The sequence below is a fragment of the Morone saxatilis genome, unplaced genomic scaffold (genome assembly GCF_004916995.1).
Source record: "Morone saxatilis isolate NCDOM2014 unplaced genomic scaffold, NCSU_SB_2.0 Contig19, whole genome shotgun sequence".
Lineage (NCBI taxonomy): Eukaryota > Metazoa > Chordata > Actinopteri > Moronidae > Morone > Morone saxatilis.
In genome coordinates this window covers 15365763-15385891 of record NW_023339751.1, presented here as the reverse complement: position 1 = coordinate 15385891, position 20129 = coordinate 15365763, and the positions used below count along the sequence as shown (strand labels likewise).

The following is a 20129-nucleotide window of genomic DNA, read 5'->3' as shown; positions in this document are numbered from 1 at the left end:
TTCTATTGTGTTTTAACAAGTCGTGTGTATCCCACAACAATAAAAACATTACATAATTTGAGTGAACTGACCCTTTAAACACTAGTATTTAATATTAAGAAATACAACAAATGCATATATATAAATACCTTATTTTTAAAGCTGTGTATTTTAGTTAAAGAATATTTAAAGCATTTTAAACTAAAGGTTAAGTGTAAAGCATAATGGTTACGTCAACCGGAAGCTGCTTAATGTAGGTGTTTTGTTGATATAACTTTAAACAGAGCGAGTGAGCGATGAACGGCAGCAGCAGTCGACTCCATCAGCACTGTTTCTCTCTGGCACGTCTTTCAGTTTGAATCAACTAATGTGATCCTCCAGCGCCCCCTATCGTTTGTTATGGTTTCACCTTTAAACCAATCACAGTCGGGTTTGCTGACTGAGTGTCAAAGCACAGGGAAACCTCCCCGCCGCTGATTGGCCAGTTCCCTTCTTGCGGCGCACTTCTTGGGGGTCTTGCCAGGGAACTCGGAGGGAGGGGATATTGTAATGGCCGTCAGTAGCTCCACAGAATGCAAAAAGTCCGGATTATCCACTATTTTTAGACTATAAGAGCTACGGGTGCGTTTTTGTCGCTTTTCTTCGCTAACGAGCATTGCTCCGGGGGCGTATTCGGGTTGGAGATGTGTTTCAAGTGTTGTTTCTTCTGCGCTTAACGGACTTTACCCGCTTGATTTGTGCGCCAGTGGGAGCTAAGGCCTAGCCGGCTGGCTAAAAAACAACCGGACGTTTAACTGGTTGCTGGAGTTGAAAGGTAACGGTGTGTGATGCTATCCTTTTGTGCTCACGGTGGTATTTAAATCTTAATCTTCGCATTCAAATGTAAACGTTAAAGTACTCGATTGCATTCAAAACGCTCCGAAAATCCTCCACATTTGATGCAGTCGGGTGTGAAATGTAAACAGGGGACTATCGTTAGCACAGTTTAGCAGCGTTGAAGCTAACGGCTAATTGCTAACTTTATAGTAACTTTACAAGCAGGAGCAGGCCGAGCTGGGTTAACAGTGGTGGGTTAACTGTCCTGTCAGCGCTACGTTAGGTACTATAGACATTTCAAGTTTCACTAAAGTTCACCCGGGTCGCTCTAGCTTCATGTCGTATTGCTCATAAACGACCGATAATGTTATTTGAAGGATTTGTTGCTTGAGCTAGCGAGCTAGCCGGGCTAAGTTGGTGTGCTAACAACCCACAGTTGACACAGACTTATGAGCTAACACCGAGTTCATTAATCCAACCTTCCCAGTGTGATTGTTGAGAAACATAGGTCATCTCTTTTGCATGTTCCAGAAACGTGGTGCAATACTGCGGTCTTTTTTTTTATTTTTTTTCTACATTACCTATCAGACATACTTTAGCGGAGCTGTGCGTTTCCTGCTGTTTGTACAATTTACTTGACTCCTGTGTTAAATGTTCAATGTCCCCTGCCTCTATTCACAGGGAATATGTAACATAAAGCAGCCGACATGACATCCAGATTCGGTAAAACATACAACCGCAAGGGAGGGGAGGCTAATTCTAAATTTGAAGAGGTCTTCTCCAATAAGAAGCCCACACTAACAACCAAATGGGGGGAGACCACGTACAAGGCTCAGTTGGGAACCAAAAGGCCCCTTTTAAAGCCAGAAGTTTCTGAGCTTCCCAAGAGGCCCCGGCTTGAGGACAGCGACAGCGAAGAAGACCCATTCGGATTTGACAGTGATGATGAGTCCTGCAAGACCGTGTCCTCTGACAGCGTGTCCCAGTCGAAAGTCACTGATGGGAACGTGAAGAAGGCGACCGCAGTGCAGGGCGGGGGGACGGCCACTGTTGTGACTTCTGCACAGAGCTCTGCAACCTCAACGGCCACATTCACAAGTAAGTAAAACAGTGAGTTTACTGTCTGTAGCAAACCCTCGTTGAATTATTTATCTGTACCTGTTCATTTAATGGATAGTTTCTGAAAGCCATTTTGTTTGAATGTCAGTTTTTTTTTTTTATGTGACCGCCTGTAATTTTCTTCTCCATTCATAGGCAAGCTACCACCCGAAGTGAAGGTTGTTAAGAATAATCAGCCCCGGTTCAAAAGTACATCAGATGGCAACCAAAAACCTGCATTCATGATCTCTTTGTCCAACACAATCCCTTCTGATGATCACAAACTCTCATTGTCCCAGACGTCCATTTCCTCCCCTCTTAATGTAGACACCTTCCTTAAACTGTCCACTGATGTACCAGGTGGTAGCAGAGACTTCCAAACCTCTTCCTCGTATGATGGACTGCCATCCGACGAGATGCAAAGTGTTGAGCAGGAGCCTCCACCAGAACCAGTGGACAACATCCCCCCTTCCCCATTTACTCTAAGGGCCTCAAATTGCAAGAAATACCAGCGCCCTGGCAAGTCTAACAAAATGTCCCCTGAACCTGCTGAAAATAGCAACAAGCTCACAGAAACAGTGAGTGCCCAAGGTAAACCCAACAGTGTCCTTTCTGCTAGTGCAAGTAGTACTGCTGCCAATGCTAAAACAGCAGCCAAGCCTGCAGCCAAGCCTGCAGGCAGGGGTGGTGGGAGGGTACGGGACTACACAGTCCTGCACCCTTCGTGTCTGTCAGTATGCAACGTCACCATCCAGGACTCAATAGAGCGGAGCATTGATGAACTGGTCACCCCAGCTGCTCCTGCCGACCTTGGAGAAGCTGGCCAGATGAAGAAGAAGACAGATGCTCCCCCACCCAAATCTAACAGGTAAGTCTCTATGGTTTCTATGTGTCTGCATTGTGGAGAACATTCCTTAAAAGTTGTCTTCTAAATCCTTATATTAGGGAGGGTAGTTATTTTCTTACCCCCAAATTTATATTGGTGATATTTATAAGCTTTCATTACTTTTGTGTCATGCGTGAAGTATTTGATTTTTAGTACCGCCCGCCAGCCATCACTTTTATATTATTCTTCATATCCATAAACCAGTTAATAACTTCACTGGATTCACCATTAGGTCTGAATCCTATGAAATATGATTTGTGTGACGCTGAGCAAAATGTGCACTGTAGTATAGGCAGTTAATATAGATGTCTGAAGGAGAAATACCTTTTATTCATTAAGTTATGTTATGAGGTGTGGCATTTTTATACAGTCGATGCAATTACAAAATGGAAGTGGGAAGAAGTGGGATTAAAGTAGTATAATCAATTGTGGTGTTGCAAGGCTCTTATTCTAAAGGCATGTACTGTACTGGGAGGTGTTCCTTGCTGCCAAAGTATAGCACAAAGGCATACTGTATAGATCTAGATGGGTATGTGCGTGTCAATGTCATGGCATATAGTGTAGGGTTGGTGATATGTTTAAAATGAAAAAGCAGCCACTGTCAGCCTAACAACTTAAGATTGCAGATATATTGGCACATTTGTATATAACGGCAGTCCCATACATACGCCGCCCCTAGTAGATTCAGGTGGGAGATGAGTTCACTACGAGCAAGATCTCTACAACAAACGAACAAACTCAAAGAAAGGAAATATATAAAACCTCATTAAACAGAAACATAGAACTATTCAACTTCTGAATTTAAGTTTCTCTAGTTTATGGTAGTTTAAGACCATAATTGCCTTATTAAATCATCTTAAAACACACCTTGTTCAAACTCAACAGAAACAAAATAAAACTCACCACACCGTCTCTCCACTGTTACAACTCACCAACTCTTGTGTCAACCATTTTACCAAGTTAGATGGGAAAATAATCGGGCTCTACGTGCCGTTGCTGCCTCTCCGATGCCCGATCTCCCTCTCGCCCCCCTCCCACTTCGTGCCTCTCCTTTCCCGACGTGTCTTTGTCATCCCTGGAGTCCGAGTCCTGGTCGGAGCCGCAGTGAAAATATTCTGGCTCTACAGCTGGTTTTTCTCTCACTTGTTCTTCTCAGTGTGTGTACTGTGCCGAGGAACGTCTGTCTCTGAGCAGCGGCTCTTTGGAGGCAGACAATGAAATGATCAAAATAAAATGACAAAAATTTGCCCCAAAAAACCAACCAGCGATGGAATCAGCCAATCACTGATATATTTGTCACATTACCCATCCTGACTGAATTGACTTGTGTGATAGTAAGTAGAAGAGAATTGTTTTCCATTTCACTCTCTAGCTCAGCTCGTTGGAGACACTGCCATTAGTGCATGTAGTATTTGTGGTCCATTACAGGTCTATTATGTATCATGCTTTAGTGTTTCTAAACAGTAGCATTGTGTTGTCTGACTTTAAAGAAGTGTTCTGTTCATTGATGTGCACAAAAGTTTGAACACCTACTTCTCAGTCTTGTTTTCTTTTATTTGTTTAGCTTCAGTGGTTGCTTTTTGTTTTGCTTGCAGTTTACCCTGCATTCCCACAGTCTCTGTAAAAAAAAAACAACTATACAAACAAATCCTCTTTGTGTGTCTTCCCAGGTTCAGACCCACCCAGACAAAGACAAGGAAGACCAAGGCTGAGACGAAGCTCGAGTTTTTTGGCTTTGAGGACAAAGAGGACCAGGAGGGTGAGGTAAGCCCTGAAGGTGGAATGGCAGGCAAGAGTAGTTACAAGATCAAGTACTTTGGTTTCGACGACCTGAGTGAGAGTGACAGCGACGAGGAGAGCTCTCAGGTCAAAGAGAAGAAGGCCAAGAAGGCGGCTGCGGCCTTAGCTGCCCTGAGCTCCAGTTTGGACAGCCCTCATACCAGTGACTCTCAGGACAGCCAGGCCAGCAGCAATACAGGTGAGCTGATCCTTAACTTATAGAGACATGGTCATCCATACCATATCAGTCCAGTCCATTCACATATTGGTCCTGGTTTCTCCAACAGATGCTTTTGACTTCTCTGATGACTCCAGTCCCGGTGGCGCTGAGGGCCAGAAAGGACGCTCAGGGAAACCGGGTGACAAATCCAAGGAGATCGGGAGTGGCTTTAAAAAGATATTCAGTGGACCCAAAAAGGTAACTGAGCGTGTTAGAAAAAGTCTTTGTGTTTCTTTGCCTGAGAAAGAGTGAGAGCATCAAAGAAAAATTAGTCATTTAATGTAATGTGATTCTATGATACAGCAGTAATGTGTGTTCAGTAGGATGCACTGTACATTGTCTTTTATTATGAAGGGGGTTTGAATATTGCCTCTTGGTCAGGCCCATATATATCTGAATAACTCCACTTTGATTTGTGGTATTTTGTGCAATGCCCACATCATGTTTTGCAGTAGCTTTGGGTTATTTGTGGTCTGTCCTCTTAATTCTGTGTGTTTGTTGTTCCTACATCATCGACACAACTCTGTACATGGTTGTTTCCACATATAATCGAGTCGCACAGTGTGTCATTTTCAGTTTCCCATTTGCGCTGCTTGGGGACTGTTGTGCTCCACACTGAGGCTGCTGTTGTCTCAGTCTATCACCATGATTGCAGTATGCAATATTTATTTGTTCAGTTGTGCTAATTCACTACAGTTATTTAAATTTTGTGCAAAAATTGTTTATGGAGATTAAGATGGAAGTGTTTCTATACAGTCCGTGTTAAGCCAAAGCTCCATACTGATTTGAGCTTTGGCTGCCTGGATATTTTTACTGTGATCAAAGTTACCCATCAATGAATTAATGAATATACATATTATACATTTATTTTTTTACATGGTAATAAATGTCATATCAGGTGTTATGCTGTGTCTCTGATTAGCCAACTTACCAATTCTTAAATTCTTACTGGGTTCCAGTCGCCTGCTAAGGCTGTGTACAACGCTCGTCACTGGAACCAACCCGAGCCTGAAGAGATTCCCGTGCCTCCACTTTCTCGAGCTCAAACTGCTCCGGTAAGATATTGCTTTCTTAGTGGTTATTGGTATTGTGTTTGGCTTTTTTGTGACGTTTTAAAGTTGTCATTTGAAATGTATGCATTCATTTGACGCTCAAAGTAGGCAAATAACATTATGCTAATAACTAGTGACATGTTTTTTTGATACAGAATTCCCCATTCCCCACTGTCCACAATCCAGGATATTGTTTATTGGTCTCTTAGTAGTCAACAGTTTCGCTCTAATTGCTCTAATTAGTCTCTTTCTGTGCAAATGTAGTTATTTTCTCAGACAAGTGAACCTGGGTTTACTTACATATTCTGTGTTGAATTCCCCCCATGGAAATAAATGTTTGTTCAGAGACAAGCTAATCAGAGTCTGGCAACTGGGATTTTGAAGTTGTTTTTAACTTTGCACTACCTCATCTGACATCTGTTAACAACGCTTATTAAAGACTTGTGTGCTTAACAGACTATTCAGCTGTGGTAAATCTTGTGGACATGTCATTAAACAGATTTTGCTTCTTTGGTATGAGCCCCAATTCTCCGCCTCTTTTCTTCCTCAGGCAATTTTATCGAGCAGCAAGGACAGCAACTCCCATAAAGATGATGGCTTGTTTAAAGCCCCTCCACCACCGCCCAAGGTCATTAAGTCTGAGACCATCCCCACGCGACTCAACCAGGATATTGTCACAGCGCTCAAATGCAGGAAGGAGCACAAGGAGGTGAGTCCGGAGCAGACTGAGATGCTTTTAGGCTGCTGGGGAACAGGCGAGAGAGGAGGCACTGTCTTTTGCAACTAAATTTTTATTATTTATTTAGTTTTTACTACATTTGTTTGCATGCTGATATGAAATAAGCTTTCTTTTTGTTACCCAACCAAGCCACTTTTCCCCATTTGATGGAGGCTATGCAGTAAAGGGGCAGTATTCATTTGATTTGATGTCAAGCTCACTATTGTTTATTTGAACCCCAGCGTGAGTTGAATGAGAACAGTTGCTGTTAATTTAAACTCCCTACAGCTTGTGTCATTTGCCTTTTGGCCACACATCCCCTGAGGTAAAATTGCTTTGGCTAAGCTGTCACTACACTCTGGTGTTATCTTAAACCCAGGTCCTCCCTCCTGTGTCATGCTGAGTGCACACACAGCATGACTGATGCTGGTAAACATACAGCATCAACTGCTGATCAGGGCCTAACTCCACATGCTGAGCTTTTATTGATGAGGGGTATTAGCGCAGTCAGCTATTGCTGCTAATGAAACCAATATAGAGGAATTTAACAATGAGAGCAATTCTCTCATTGTGTTTGTGTGAGCTGATTGTTTCTCTGGACAGTCGCGCTGCTTCCCAATTAGCTGTAATTAACCCCATTCCCCTTCACCAGCTGTACACGGTGGTGCAGCATGTGAAGCACTTCAATGACGTGGTGGAGTTCGGAGAGAATCAAGAGTTCACAGATGATTTTGAGTACCTGGAGACAGGCCTGAAGAGCAGTCAGCCACTCAACACAAGATGCCTTAGGTAAGTGGAATAAAATACTTAGTGCTGCCTTTTTTTGTGACGTTCTACAGAGGAGCACTTAGAGGCTCCAAGTCTGCTCTGACAGCAATAGATACACATCTTTTTTTGTTTTCTAGTTGCATGTTGTTGGTACTGTTTTGTATGATTGAATGGTACAAGCACTTGTCACCCAACATTTGTTTGTGTAATTTAGTATTCGCCTATTTATCAAGCAGTTAGACGAGCAGCTGCATTAGTTGATCAAAGTTATGCAACAATCCCTAATTTAATAAAACACTAATTGTTATTCTTACAGAGAGCAGCAGGAGGTAATGATACAAAGTGAATATATTTAAAAAAACCCTGAGAACACAAATGGGTTTGTTTTTTTTAAACACGGAATATACCAATACTGACAGTTTTCATATATATATATATATATATATATATATATACATATACAGTCCACCGGCTTCTGGCATTCTTGTGGTTTTTATTTGAAATAATTATTGTTTTTTTTAATTAACACAAAAATAATTAGCCGTATAGAGACTGCATGTATGTACCCATATTTTCCCCCTCTGCTCTCTGTCCTTTTCTGTTTATGCGTCTCACTTCCATTTCCACCGTCGGTTGAGGTAATATGCCGAGATAAAGCTTGTTTTTCTGTAGTCTGATAAAGCATATAGCCATTCTGTTGTGAAAATGGGACCTTGACTTCAGAAAAAAGCTGCAGGGAATCTGGCCTCCTTTTTTAGGATGTTTTTCAGTCTTTACACATGCACAAGAGGGTGAGAAGAGTAGAAATACACCTCAAAACATGTTGAAGATGAAAATCACAAATGGTGATACTGATTTCTGTCTCCTTCATCTCAGTTTTCATCATTCTTGTGCTAAAAATTTGACCCAACATTTCTGTAATTGTTCCTTTCTCTTCCCTTTTTAACTGCTCCAGTATAATTAGCCTGGCCACGCGGTGTGCCATGCCCAGTTTCAGGATGCACCTGCGGGCCAGAGGGAAAGTGGCACAGGTCTTCAAAATGCTCAGTGATGCTCCACAACACCCGGTCAGTAAAACCTTTTCCCTAAAAACCTAGTGACAAATGGTAATATGTGTTATGGCAGTGTGTTTATCTTCTGAATATATCTTCCTTTTCCTTTAATGTGGTGTTGTTGTTTCAAATGTGTTATACACTTAAATGTATTGTTGCCATTAACTGCCATGGCCTGATGTTGTTTGAATACCTGCATTTTAGACTGCACTTGTTACTTAATTGTCTGTATTTTGTTACTAACCTTAAGTAGCTTGCAATGGCAGAATGACACGTATGCTACAGAGCAGCATTATAGAAAATGGCATACTACATTTAATGTGAAGAGGGTAATGTTTTATCTTGATCAACACCTCCAATATTTGCAAATGTAGAGGATGTTTAGTTCCACATGCCTGCAGTTATTTAAGTCATTATTTCTTTGAATTATTGCATTTAAGTCAACACCTTGATGTTTTAAGTACATTTTCATTCATCCTTGAAGAGGAACCTTTTCTTAGTGTGCAGTGTTTCTAGTGAGAACGTTCCTTGGTTGCACAGACACATAACTGTTAGCTACTCTCCAATCCAAGTCTCCTAACTTAGAAAATGCTGCAGTCATCGTGGACAGGTATTCACATTTTTCACACTGATCCAGTGTGTTCAAACTGTAGTTCACCTGGTCACTCTGCTGTATGCTCAACATCAACTATACCTCTTTATAAAAGCTGCTCTCTATCATTCTATCAGAACCTCGCTCTGTGCACGGCCGCCCTGATGTACATTTTGAGTCGGGATCGTCTTAACATGGATTTGGACAGGGCGTGCCTGGAGCTTATGATCAAGTTGCTGGAGCTGGACCAGGACTACTCCGCCCACCAGGATCAGCTCACCGCAAAGGAGGTGGAAAAGGTCAAGGAGAAAATCAGGAAGCTGTGTGAGACTGTGCACAACAAGCACCTTGACTTGGAGAACATCACGGTGGGTTGTGCTTAAGTGATGAAATAAACATAACAAAAGAGCTTCGCCTGTACCTCAGTTCAAACAAGTAACCACCATTTATCTCTTTAAAAAATAAATAAATAAATAGCCTCATTGGAAATGCTTTTTGTAAAAGCTTAATTTGTCAAATTGAGCATAAAATGTCAGTCTAATCTGGTTTCATTAGTCCATGCTCTCTTGTACTCTTCACTTGTTCCTAAGTTGTTTTTAGAATGTAGTACCTGCTTGTGGAAGATATGTGTTGTCTTCAAATAATGGATGCATGTAGATTGGGCTGGGCAATATGGCCTGAAATTAAAATCTTATATTTTTTCACACCACATCCATTTTACGATTTTATTAAAACAAAATTCATGTTTTACAGAAACACTATCTTTAGTAATATAAAACACCACTGTGTAATGTCTAAACACTTAGGCCCCATCTTCTCATATGGGATACTGTGGAAAATGATTCTAGTCATTTTGTATAGATGAGCTACTTGAGTAGATTGGGGGTTGTTTTACAGAGATGGCACTATTCACATTTGGTGTCATCTTCTTTATGAGATGGTAGATTATTAGCCTATTTTAGACTGATACTATACTATATTTGACTAATTATGAAATGGTGAACTTGTAATAAAGACATCAAGCACAATAATATCAAATAATTTTTAAAAATGTGCTCATGTCCTCATTGCACTGTGGGTACAAAGGGTGTCATGCCAAATAAAGTAAATACATTTGGAAAGATCCTGTAAGAATATTGCAGATTTTACATATTGTTTTTTCTGTTGTAGACTGGCCACCTCGCCATGGAGACACTGCTCTCTCTAACCTCCAAGAGAGCTGGGGATTGGTTTAAAGAAGAACTGCGGTTACTGGGAGGTTTGGACCATATTGTAGACAAAGGTAGGTGTGTGTGAGAAGCATAGTACATATGTGGGAATAGGCGGGTGGTTTGCAAGTCTATTTGTGTATATGTGTGAAGTTCTGCTTTCAGCGGTCAGTTGTCGCAGCTACTGACTTCCATGCAGCTTTTAGGATGTGTAATAGTCATGTTCCTTGTGTGTTGTGTTGCCACAGTTAAAGAGTGTGTGCACAACCTGAGCCAAGAGGACGACAAGGAGAACCTCGTAGCATCTTTATGGGGGGCTGAGAGGTGTCTGAGAGTGCTTGAAAGCGTAAGTATAGCTCTGTCAAGTTATACAAGAGTGACACTCAAAGACAAGAGGGGTTTGGTACTGAGAACTGTGAATTGGTTGTTAACTTTTATTGTTACCTGATGAAAGGCTTTGTTTAAAACACTAAATGTCTGTTATTAACTCTGTCGCTTAAAATGCCTCTCATCAAAAGTCTGAGGTCAGGTGTCTCCCCTTATTTTCTTTTTCTTGGTGACTTTTTGAGCCCTTCAATGTACTTTCCCCTGTATTGATTGTATCTCTTTCATCTTCTGCCAACAGGTGACAGTGCAGAACCCAGAAAACCAGGGTTACTTGATTGCCTACAAAGACTCACAACTCATTGTCTCCTCTGCCAGGTGAGCACCAGATACAGCTTGGAGCTACTATTGACTGGACACAACAGTTTTAACAACAGTTCATTCAGTTTACCGTTCTACTTTTTTGTAACACTATTGTACCCAGTAGTGTTACAAAACTACTGAGTGTCCTCAGGGTTATTATGGGTATTTTACGTGCATGTCTGTTAATGAATCTTCTCCTTACATAAGCTAGCAAAATAATAATAAGTAAGGCATAGACCTTAATGTAATAGACTTTAACAGAAGTAGCTCCTGCATTACCATAATTATCAGCATCGTAGCCAGTAAAGATTTGGATGCTCTGCTCTTGTCAGAAAATGTTGATCTGGTTGAGCTTGGATTAATACTTCTGTATTGGTGGACACACCGTATCTGTGTTTTTAAATCTCCTGCTCTCTGTTTATGTTAATCTCTTCCTCCTTCACCCTTGTGTTTGTTTTTTACAAATGTCCCTCATTTCTGCCTCTTGACTTTTCTCTGAACTATTTCTCATCAATATTTTTTTTCTTACTTCCATCAGGGCTTTGCGGTACTGTGAGGATATGATCCAGCGGTACAGCAGGGCGTTAAACAACAGCTCTGTGTCCTTGTCGGGTGCAGCGCTGCCCCACTGCAGCTTCAGTAACGTGGGCAAGGCGGTGGAGGACTGCATGAGGGCTGTCATAGGGGTGCTGCTCAACCTTACCCATGACAATGGTATTTCATTTCGTGTTGCTTTCATGTGGCCTTTCTGGATATTGTGTATTGTATTGTGAATTAATATGGCTTATTGTAGCAATGAACTGTGCTTCACTGCTGTGCATTAGTTTAGAATATTTTATGTGATATTGCATACATTTGCAATATTGTGATCAGGGATGAGGACTAAATGTTTTTACTGATATTGATACTGACTGATATTTGAGACTACTTAATGATCACTCTTTATTAATACCATTAGCAATACTTCTCTTAATTGGATGGTAATATAAGAATAATGACTTGTAGCTGCTAGCGAACTAGCTTTTCAAAGTGAAGTGCTAACATTGTGTTATTGTGGTATGATAGTTCGGTTTTTCAACAGACACTGAATGGTGTTTTCGTTTTTGTTTTTGCTTAAAATTATCCCAAACTTTATCATCTCTCCTCTTTGCCCCTCACTTCTTTTCTCTCTCCAAAGTGCGCTGTGCAACAGTGCTAATCATCCATGCCAAACACAATGTGCTGTATATAGTTATATGGATTAAACAAACTTAAGACTTAAATTTGCATAGGAGTAGTTTCTGCCCTACTCGAGATGTTTATAGGACCCACCAGTCTTGATGGCAGTATCGATAAGTTAAACCTTATTAATTTAGGATTTTGAGGAATTTGGAGCTGGGTCCTTTATAGAACCATCTCTCGACCCCCAACCCTACTTGTGATGTATAGTATCAGTATAGGAATATATTCGCATTAATGTGGTCATTTATATTACTTCAAGATTAGTTGGTGTATATATAAATGTCTCCATGAAATGTAATGTTCAGGTGCTCAGCAGGGACTTGCGTTGACTAGTATGCACATAGGAAAATAATGATGTTATTTTTGTCTGCAGAGTGGGGAAGCACTAAGACAGGTGAGCAGGAGCAGCTAATAGTAACTGCTCTGAATTGCGTCCTTCGAGTTCCACACTACATCCCCCAGGAGCAGCGCTTTGACGTGCGAGTACTGGTAAGGCGCTCCTGAACAGAACAAAACAAAACCAGATAGTTGTTAAAAGCATGTTCTGCCAAGCTGTGTTTGCTTTGTTGTCTGTGCCCGTATGTACATGTGTATCTCATTTGTGTATTCTGTTGTGTGTGTGTTTGTGTGTGTGTATACCAGGGTCTGGGTCTGCTAATTAACCTTGTGGAGTACAGCTCTAGAAACCGCCACTGTCTGGTGGACATGGAGTACTTTCTCGACAACACCTGTCTGGAAGACAGCCTGATGCAGCCTGCTGACCCAACACAATCTGACACAGCTGCAACGTCAGCGTCGGCACCACCAAACACAACTGAGACTCTGGGAGACGGGGCTGACAAGCCCAAGTCCTCCGGTGCTTTGGCTGCCCTGGTGAAGGTAGGAATTATGCCAGAACTCATTAATAAATATTTCAGCTGTCATTGTGTTTTTTTTGTCCTGGCTACAGGGGAGTTTTACATGATTTCTTTTGAAGTAACAATGTGAGCAGAAACTGTTAATGATGAGCAGTCATGAGGAAAAAAAACAATGTTTTCGCTCTTTAAGGAGCACTTTGTGTTCCATGAACAGGTGAATCAGTGTTTCACCTGTTTTCTCAGGGAGATAGTTGAAACATCATCTGGTACATTATTTGAATATGGATGATGCTATATTGCTGTATCATCGTTTCAAATTCTTGCTCTGTGCTACATATCCTGCTACACAACTATAAGCTGTACCCTTCAGTGCATTTTAAGTAGATGATGTGCAGGTTTAAAATTGCATACATTTGACAGCTTGAACACTGAGTAATAAGCAGGTGTGAATCGACGCACACTCATCCGTGGAGTTGAGATAGAAATATCAATTTATTAATGTTGCAAGTTTTTTTATATTACTTTTAACCAAACTCCTTTCCCAACAGACTCATTAGCACAGACGTTTTCTAAAAGCCTGAAAGGAACCTTTGATAATAAATTTGTGATTAATTTTTAAATTACATTTCACCTTTTAAGACGTAAAGTGTTTTATAGCTTAAAGGGTTGCTTTCTGACCTTGCCTTGAAGAATTACCTTGGTTATCATGCTTAACTGCAATTCCTTAATTCCCTTTGAATTATTAAGAATCTGCTGTTTGTGTTGGTTGTTCACAACTGTTCATTTAATCCTAGTTCTTCCTGGAGAGGGAGCGCGCTGCCATCCTGGCTGAGGCCAAGACTGATGACCTCATCAGCGAGGCGCCCAAGCCAGCACTGGACCAAAGCGGAGAGTGGCAGGAGACATCGGGAGAGATCCAGTGGGTGGCAGCCGAAACCAACGACAGCCAAACAGAGACGAAAGAGAATGAGAAGAAAGAGGAGGAGGATGAGGAGTTGGACCTAAATAAAGGTAGATGTTTGTGTGTGTTTGAATAAAATCATAATCAATACAAATGTGGTTAATGTATAGTGAAGTGGTGATTACTGCTTGGCAACAATATTTTGGGCTTTTTTTGCTTCTCAACTAATCAAAGTTGGAGGAAGAGAAAGTTGTATGCAACAGGGTCAGGCTAAACGTGCAGTATGCCTCCGTATTACAAAGCCTTTAAACGCAGTATATAACCAGTAGAGTTGAAGCAATTCATCGACTAGCAGCAACTGTTTTGATAATCGATTTCTCAGGCCAAATTACCTAGTTCCAGTTACTCAGCTGACATTTTTACCATTTTCTGATTATTTTATAGACCCAACAATGAATTGAGAAAGTAATTAGGCAGATTATTCTATATTGAAAATGTGTGGTAGTTGCAGCCCTAATAAACCCATGATTCCTCTAGTGTTTGACAGAATACTGCAGCTGTTTTGTATTTTGTAGGCAATTGTGTATCACTCCCTTACAACCACTGATTGTGCACCAAATTTATAAAAACGGCTATTTTTGGTGATTTAAATCAGCTGTTAACGTAAACAGATTCAGCAAGTAATTTTTTTTGTTTCAGTGATAAAATGATGAATTCACAATAAAAGTGGCTCATGCACTGTATAGCTATGTTATTCAGATGCTTGAATTGCAAGTTTAGTTTTAGTTAGTTTAGTTTTCTTTGCTGTTCCTTTTTAAATTTTGCCTCCAATAAGCACAGTAACAATTAGGACACTATTGGCAACTTTGAGTGAATATTTTAGCCATGGTGCAGCCTGTAGGGTAACTTATCAGTGAATTACAGTTAGAGTCCTTCTCACGGGGAGGTTTCCAGCCTAAATTTGTATTTATTCAGCAGTTTCTACCATAAGTGCTTAAACCCCTCTCCTCCAAAAGAGGTGGTGTGTGTATCTGCAATTGTGAATTTTTATTCTTTTCTCCCTCGTGTTTGGTGTAGCTCTGCAGCATGCAGGCAAGCATATGGAAGACAGCATTGTTGCCTCCTACACCGCTCTGCTGCTGGGTTGCCTCTGCCAGGGCAGCCAGGTGAGACTATCAGACGCACACATACACAGTATGATTGGAGATTCTTTTTCCCACTCACAGATATTCATGTTGTTGCTCACCCACATCTCTGTCCCCTCTCAGGTAAATATGACTACTGTGAGAGAAAATCTGCCTAAAGGGGATTTCTCCATAATGACAGAAATGCTGAAGAAGTTCTTGAGTTTCATGAACCTCACGGTGAGTATGATTTCCCAGGCAGGCCTTCTGTTGTTGCATGATGCTGTAACCATTATGATAAAAGAAATGAGACACGCATTAGAATTAAACTTGTACTAAAGTGACAGATTGATTTTGATCCTAGAATATAAGTCATAATTTTCCATGCGACCGAATACTGAAGATTTCTTGTTAGCACCTAAACATGTTTTTTTTGCTCCAGGCAAATTGTATTGAAGTTACAAAAAGCCCTTTAATTGGACCCATTGAGCATAAGCCCACTTTTGTGCAGTGTTGGCCTGGATCAAATAAACCTTTTTGCAGTTCAGTGATTTTGTATAACAGCAGATTTGCCTTTAGTTTGAAATATAGTTTCTCTTTTTGCACTCTTTCTGCACCTTCATCCTGCTCCTTTCTGAGAAAATACTAGAATTTGGATGATAATGGAAGCTTTTATTATTGTTCCCTTCATTAATGCAGAGATTGAGGAATGCATAATGTCTGAAAGGGCTCTAAACGCCATTATATGCAAAGGCTCTCTCACTGTCACTCATTGAAAACATCTCTCAATAAGCCAGTCTAATATCGCTTGCACAGCCTGTAGTATCACTTGCGATCAATAAATTATCAATTAAATATGATTCTTGTGTATCCAAGCAGCATAATTCACGTAGTGATATGCATGGTAATTTCAAAATAATTCAAGCATTAATATTACACTGAACAGTTACAGTCGCAGATGTGCATTTCGCAGCAGCTTTGAATGTGACTCATCCTGTCAGAAGTGAAGACTGGAACCATCTGTTTCATAAATATCCTTTTCAAGTGAACAGAAGCTCAAACATCCTCGAGAATCATCATCGTCTTTGCCTAACAAGACCTCCCAAGTACAGCTGTACATGTTACTGCCCTCACGCTCTCTTTTTTTTTTGTCTCATTCTATCTCCACTCACAGTGTGCAATGGGCACCACAGGACAAAAGTCCATCTCGCGGGTCATCGACTACCTGGAGCACCTTTAGCAGACAGCTAGACGGCAAACTCACATTCTGCACATTAAAGGGAACCGAGGCTGTTCGGGTGCCCCCTAGCCGACAGGAGCCACAACGGGTTATTGGTGACTCAGCAGCATTCCCTTGACTTCACCAGATCACCCAATGCTGTGACCAGTCTGGATTTTCACCGATAGAGGCGTACGCCGATGTGCGTGTAAACACACAAATATTAAAGTTTCACTCCCTTTCAGGAGCACAGCATGAACCAAAGCCCCTGCTAGCTGACGGACACGCAGTTCCTTCAGTTCCACTGAACGCCACATTCAGAGTCCGAGATCCATCCTCAGGTAACTGGGAATCAGGCAGAAGCTAGGCTAAAGTTTCAAAATACTCTGCGCAATGTCACATGAAGATAGACACAAAGTAGATCTTTTATGAAACGTCCCCAAAGGTTGGACAGTAACGGCCCACTGAGGCGGAGTCTCTTTGTCTGCTGTCTGCTCTCGATTCTCGGTCGCTTAGCTGGAGTGTGAACCACCGAATCAAATTTTATGGGTCATTATATTTTAACCTCCACTCTCCACATCAAAGCCAAGGGTGAAATCATTGATTAGCATGAAAAAACCAATCATTTTCATGGATGTTAGAATGATGTCTATGTGTAAACTTGTGTGGAATGATATTTGAATGCATACATTCATTTACTTACATGTTTGCTGTTGGCTTGAATGTTTAAGGGAAAGAGTATTTTTAAGCTTTGATTTTATTGTTCTCATTGTGCCCGTTAAGTTGGTAAACTGCGAGTTAGCAAGTTGCATAGGTGTTCTCTCATATGTCTTTAGATTTTTCTCTTCTTCCTTTTGAGGGCATTTTTTTCATTTAAACCCATATTATGAATTACTGCGTGACATGCCGACGTTGATAGCATGTCCTTTATTTGACCGATAATGGCACTTGGAAATTACACGCTATAATGAATTTTGGATTTCCTTCTTACCCATTATCAATTCGTTCATATTTTAGTTTTAGGTTATTTAAATTCCAATTAATTCAACAGTATGAAATCACAGTATGCATTTAACTGGTATAACAGGTGTGATGAATTACTCAAAAGAATCGATGGTTGTGCTTCCTTTTTGAATTTGTAATGAAGTTTAATTTTTTTAAAAAAATGTATTTAATTTAATGCTTTCTCCTTTGCAACGTCTTTACCTAGCAAGATGCCATTTGTGTCTAAAGTTTCACATGTCTCATTACAGTATATTCCATGTGACACAGCTCAGTGGCTGGGCATAATACATGTACGTATGTGACAGATTCTGCTTTGAATTGTGGTTTTGGCTTAAACTCGTGCAAAAGTTCTTCAAAACTCGCTGCGTTTATTAAAATAGGAAAAGTCATTTTTATGTTCCTGTTAACCGACATGGGTAATTTCCTGATGGCGTCATGTCTCTGTATGTCCAGCCACATGTAGTTAATTTTTTTTATTTTCATTTTTTACTCCCGTTGTATCATGATGTTATTGCATTGGACATCATGCATTAAGCTCCCATTTATTTATTCTTTTGTGGTGTTTTACCTGTAATGATGCACATGAACCTCCGCCTCCGCCTTGTACTGCTCACATGTACGATCACTGATTTGAATGACAGCCATAACTGTATAAGCAGATTAGTTTTATCTGGTTTGTAGGGCTGCAGTGAACATGACTGCAACTGTGTTTACTGTTAATTACTTTGCAAAATTCTGGTCTGAATGGAATTTTAGAATGTAAATACTCCTGTACATAGCCGTTAATGGACATTTAAAATGCTTAGACTACTTTTTTCCCTGAAGCTGATATTTTTATTTTATACAATATTTCTGAGTTGTCATTTGGAAAACAAAAATTGAGGAGGAAAACAATTGTTTGTACCCGTTTCAAGGACATTGTCTTTGGTTACATGTAAATAGTTGTATCTCAAAAAGAAAAAAAAAAGTTGCTACTTTCAGTACACTCCCTATGTGTTTTCTTCCTTGAATTGTTTGAACAACATTAATGCTTTCTTTCATTTGCAGACTTGTAAGTTGAACTTTTTCATGCATTCAGAGCTACGGGAGGTAAACACTTGACCAAACGGAAGTGATGTTTGGTTTCTTTTTGCTATTGTGCATGTAGCAGCCCCTGAATGCCTAACTCTGTATTCTAGCTAGTCTCTGTGCCTGTAAGAGACGTCTCTCTCCCTGACAAACTGGCTGGGATGGAGTGAGAGTCCAAAGCGTGGTCGGTATACTTAACAGCACTCAGTGGTGACAGTTTGTGGACACGGCCCCTCAGCTTGACTGACTGCTGCATAATGGAAACAAAAGATTCTTGTTGCAGTTGCTAGCCGGGAGTCAAACTTACAAATAGCTTGGGGAGCCTGGGGAATGTAGTGAAATACTATCTGGCAACACGTATTCCATGCAGGGAACAGCTGTGTCAACCGTGATACAACAAGCGGGGGACAAATGCGGGCTTTTAAATCTGAAAGACGGGGTAACAAGTTGAGTAAACAGTGCACAGATAACATGTAATTACGTCTTTATGTCTCATCGCACAGCATGCAAATATGTGATTACACTGTGGCAGTAGCAGATTTAAATTCCAAAGAGCAGGAATCTTGCACATAGATGACGGGCACCTCTGCCTTTCATCTGCCTCTATACCTTATACATGACATTTCTTTGGTTGTAGGAAGTCAAAGGCAGAGAGAGAGTGTGTGTTCCCTCTGATGATCAGTGGTGAGAAAGTGGATAAGAGTAAACAGGAGGAGGAGAAACGCAGCGTTTCCTATATGTTAACAAGATTGATAGGATGTCCACTGCAGAGAGAGAGGGGGGAGAGAGAGAGAGAAAAGGATGCAGAGCACAGGGATTAATGTTTCCCACCCGTCAATCAAAAGCCTCAGTGAAGCTGCGCAGCCTAAGGGGGAGAACAGCAACTGAATTTTTCAGCTTCCCCAGCATTCGTCCTTTCATTTTCCCTCTGTCTGTCCACATTCTTCCCTGGCTCGACTCATTTCAGCCTTGTGGCAGTGCTTTTTTACTTTTTCCCATGGTGTTATTTACATGCATTCTACTATAGCAAAAATGTTCTGTTTAACTCCATACGCATCCATTTGGTGTTCCATCTCCTGCTTTGAGTTGTTGTGAATGGAATGACTGAATGGGAGGCAGGTCTACAGGTGTAAACATTGCCTTGGCTTTCATCTTCCTGCTGTTTCCTCTGAAGGCAGAATGATGCAAGGCCTGAATGCCACTAGGTGGTGTGAGTACTCAGCCTCTGACCGCAGTGCCTGAACAGCTAAAAGTTGAGTGCACACACCCACACATGTTTTCTGTGTGCTAATACACGCAAACATGTACACATTCACAAGTATCTTCTCATCAGTGGTGTTGCCTACTGATGTCCCCTCGAGCTGTAAGAACTCTGTTGTCTTTGGAGAGATAAACGCCCTCTTCTCGCTGACGCAGTCACACGCACACTCGCGCACGCCCCAGAGAGTCGTGGAGCGTTTATGAAGAGACTCAATAGTTACTTTGCTGACCATCAACACCCTTTTCAGTAAATTTAAATCAAGCTGTCGCACGACACAGGGATTTTACTGCCTGTGTACCAAGATAGGAAACGGAGACAGGAACGTGCAGAACCATTCATCTCTTACATCTGCAGAGCTCTGAGTGCTTTTGATGACAAAGAGAAAAAGAGACTTGCTTTTAGAGAAGTTTTGTTCATATCACAGCATTTCTAATGTGTTTAACAGATGTAATTCTTCAAGGATACACACCCACTCTTTCTATTTAATAGAAGATCAACTGGAGCATTTAGGCATAAAGAAAAGCAGGCTTTTAAGCAGTCCTGGTTCTGTTCCTCAAGTAGCAAATACCACATTGTAAAAATATATTTAGAATTTTACTACAGAAAATGTATAGAAGT

At 40.9% G+C, this 20129-nt stretch overlaps 1 protein-coding gene across 1 annotated transcript; it reads left to right on the top strand.

Moving 5' to 3' along the window:
- Window positions 1–486: 486 nt before the first annotated feature.
- On the top strand, window positions 487–18167 carry wapla (WAPL cohesin release factor a). The gene is made up of 20 exons (XM_035663374.1): window positions 487–793; window positions 1477–1893; window positions 2050–2761; window positions 4450–4757; window positions 4846–4976; window positions 5738–5833; window positions 6381–6539; window positions 7201–7337; window positions 8272–8383; window positions 9098–9328; window positions 10131–10242; window positions 10417–10514; window positions 10794–10870; window positions 11394–11569; window positions 12450–12565; window positions 12719–12955; window positions 13728–13944; window positions 14912–15000; window positions 15103–15198; window positions 16133–18167. Exons 2-20 carry the CDS (start codon window positions 1503–1505, stop codon window positions 16196–16198), a joined length of 3561 nt encoding a protein of 1186 aa, XP_035519267.1. The 5' UTR covers window positions 487–793; window positions 1477–1502; the 3' UTR covers window positions 16199–18167.
- Window positions 18168–20129: the final 1962 nt, after the last annotated feature.

Bases quoted from the DNA above. Each gene is read 5' to 3' on its own strand.
- wapla (XM_035663374.1), top strand. From the start codon at position 1,503: ATGACATCCAGATTCGGTAAAACATACAACCGCAAGGGAGGGGAGGCT. The intron at 13,945-14,911 runs GTAGATGTTTGT...TGTTTGGTGTAG, and splicing joins GGAGTTGGACCTAAATAAAG to CTCTGCAGCATGCAGGCAAG. The intron at 15,001-15,102 runs GTGAGACTATCA...GTCCCCTCTCAG, and splicing joins GCCTCTGCCAGGGCAGCCAG to GTAAATATGACTACTGTGAG.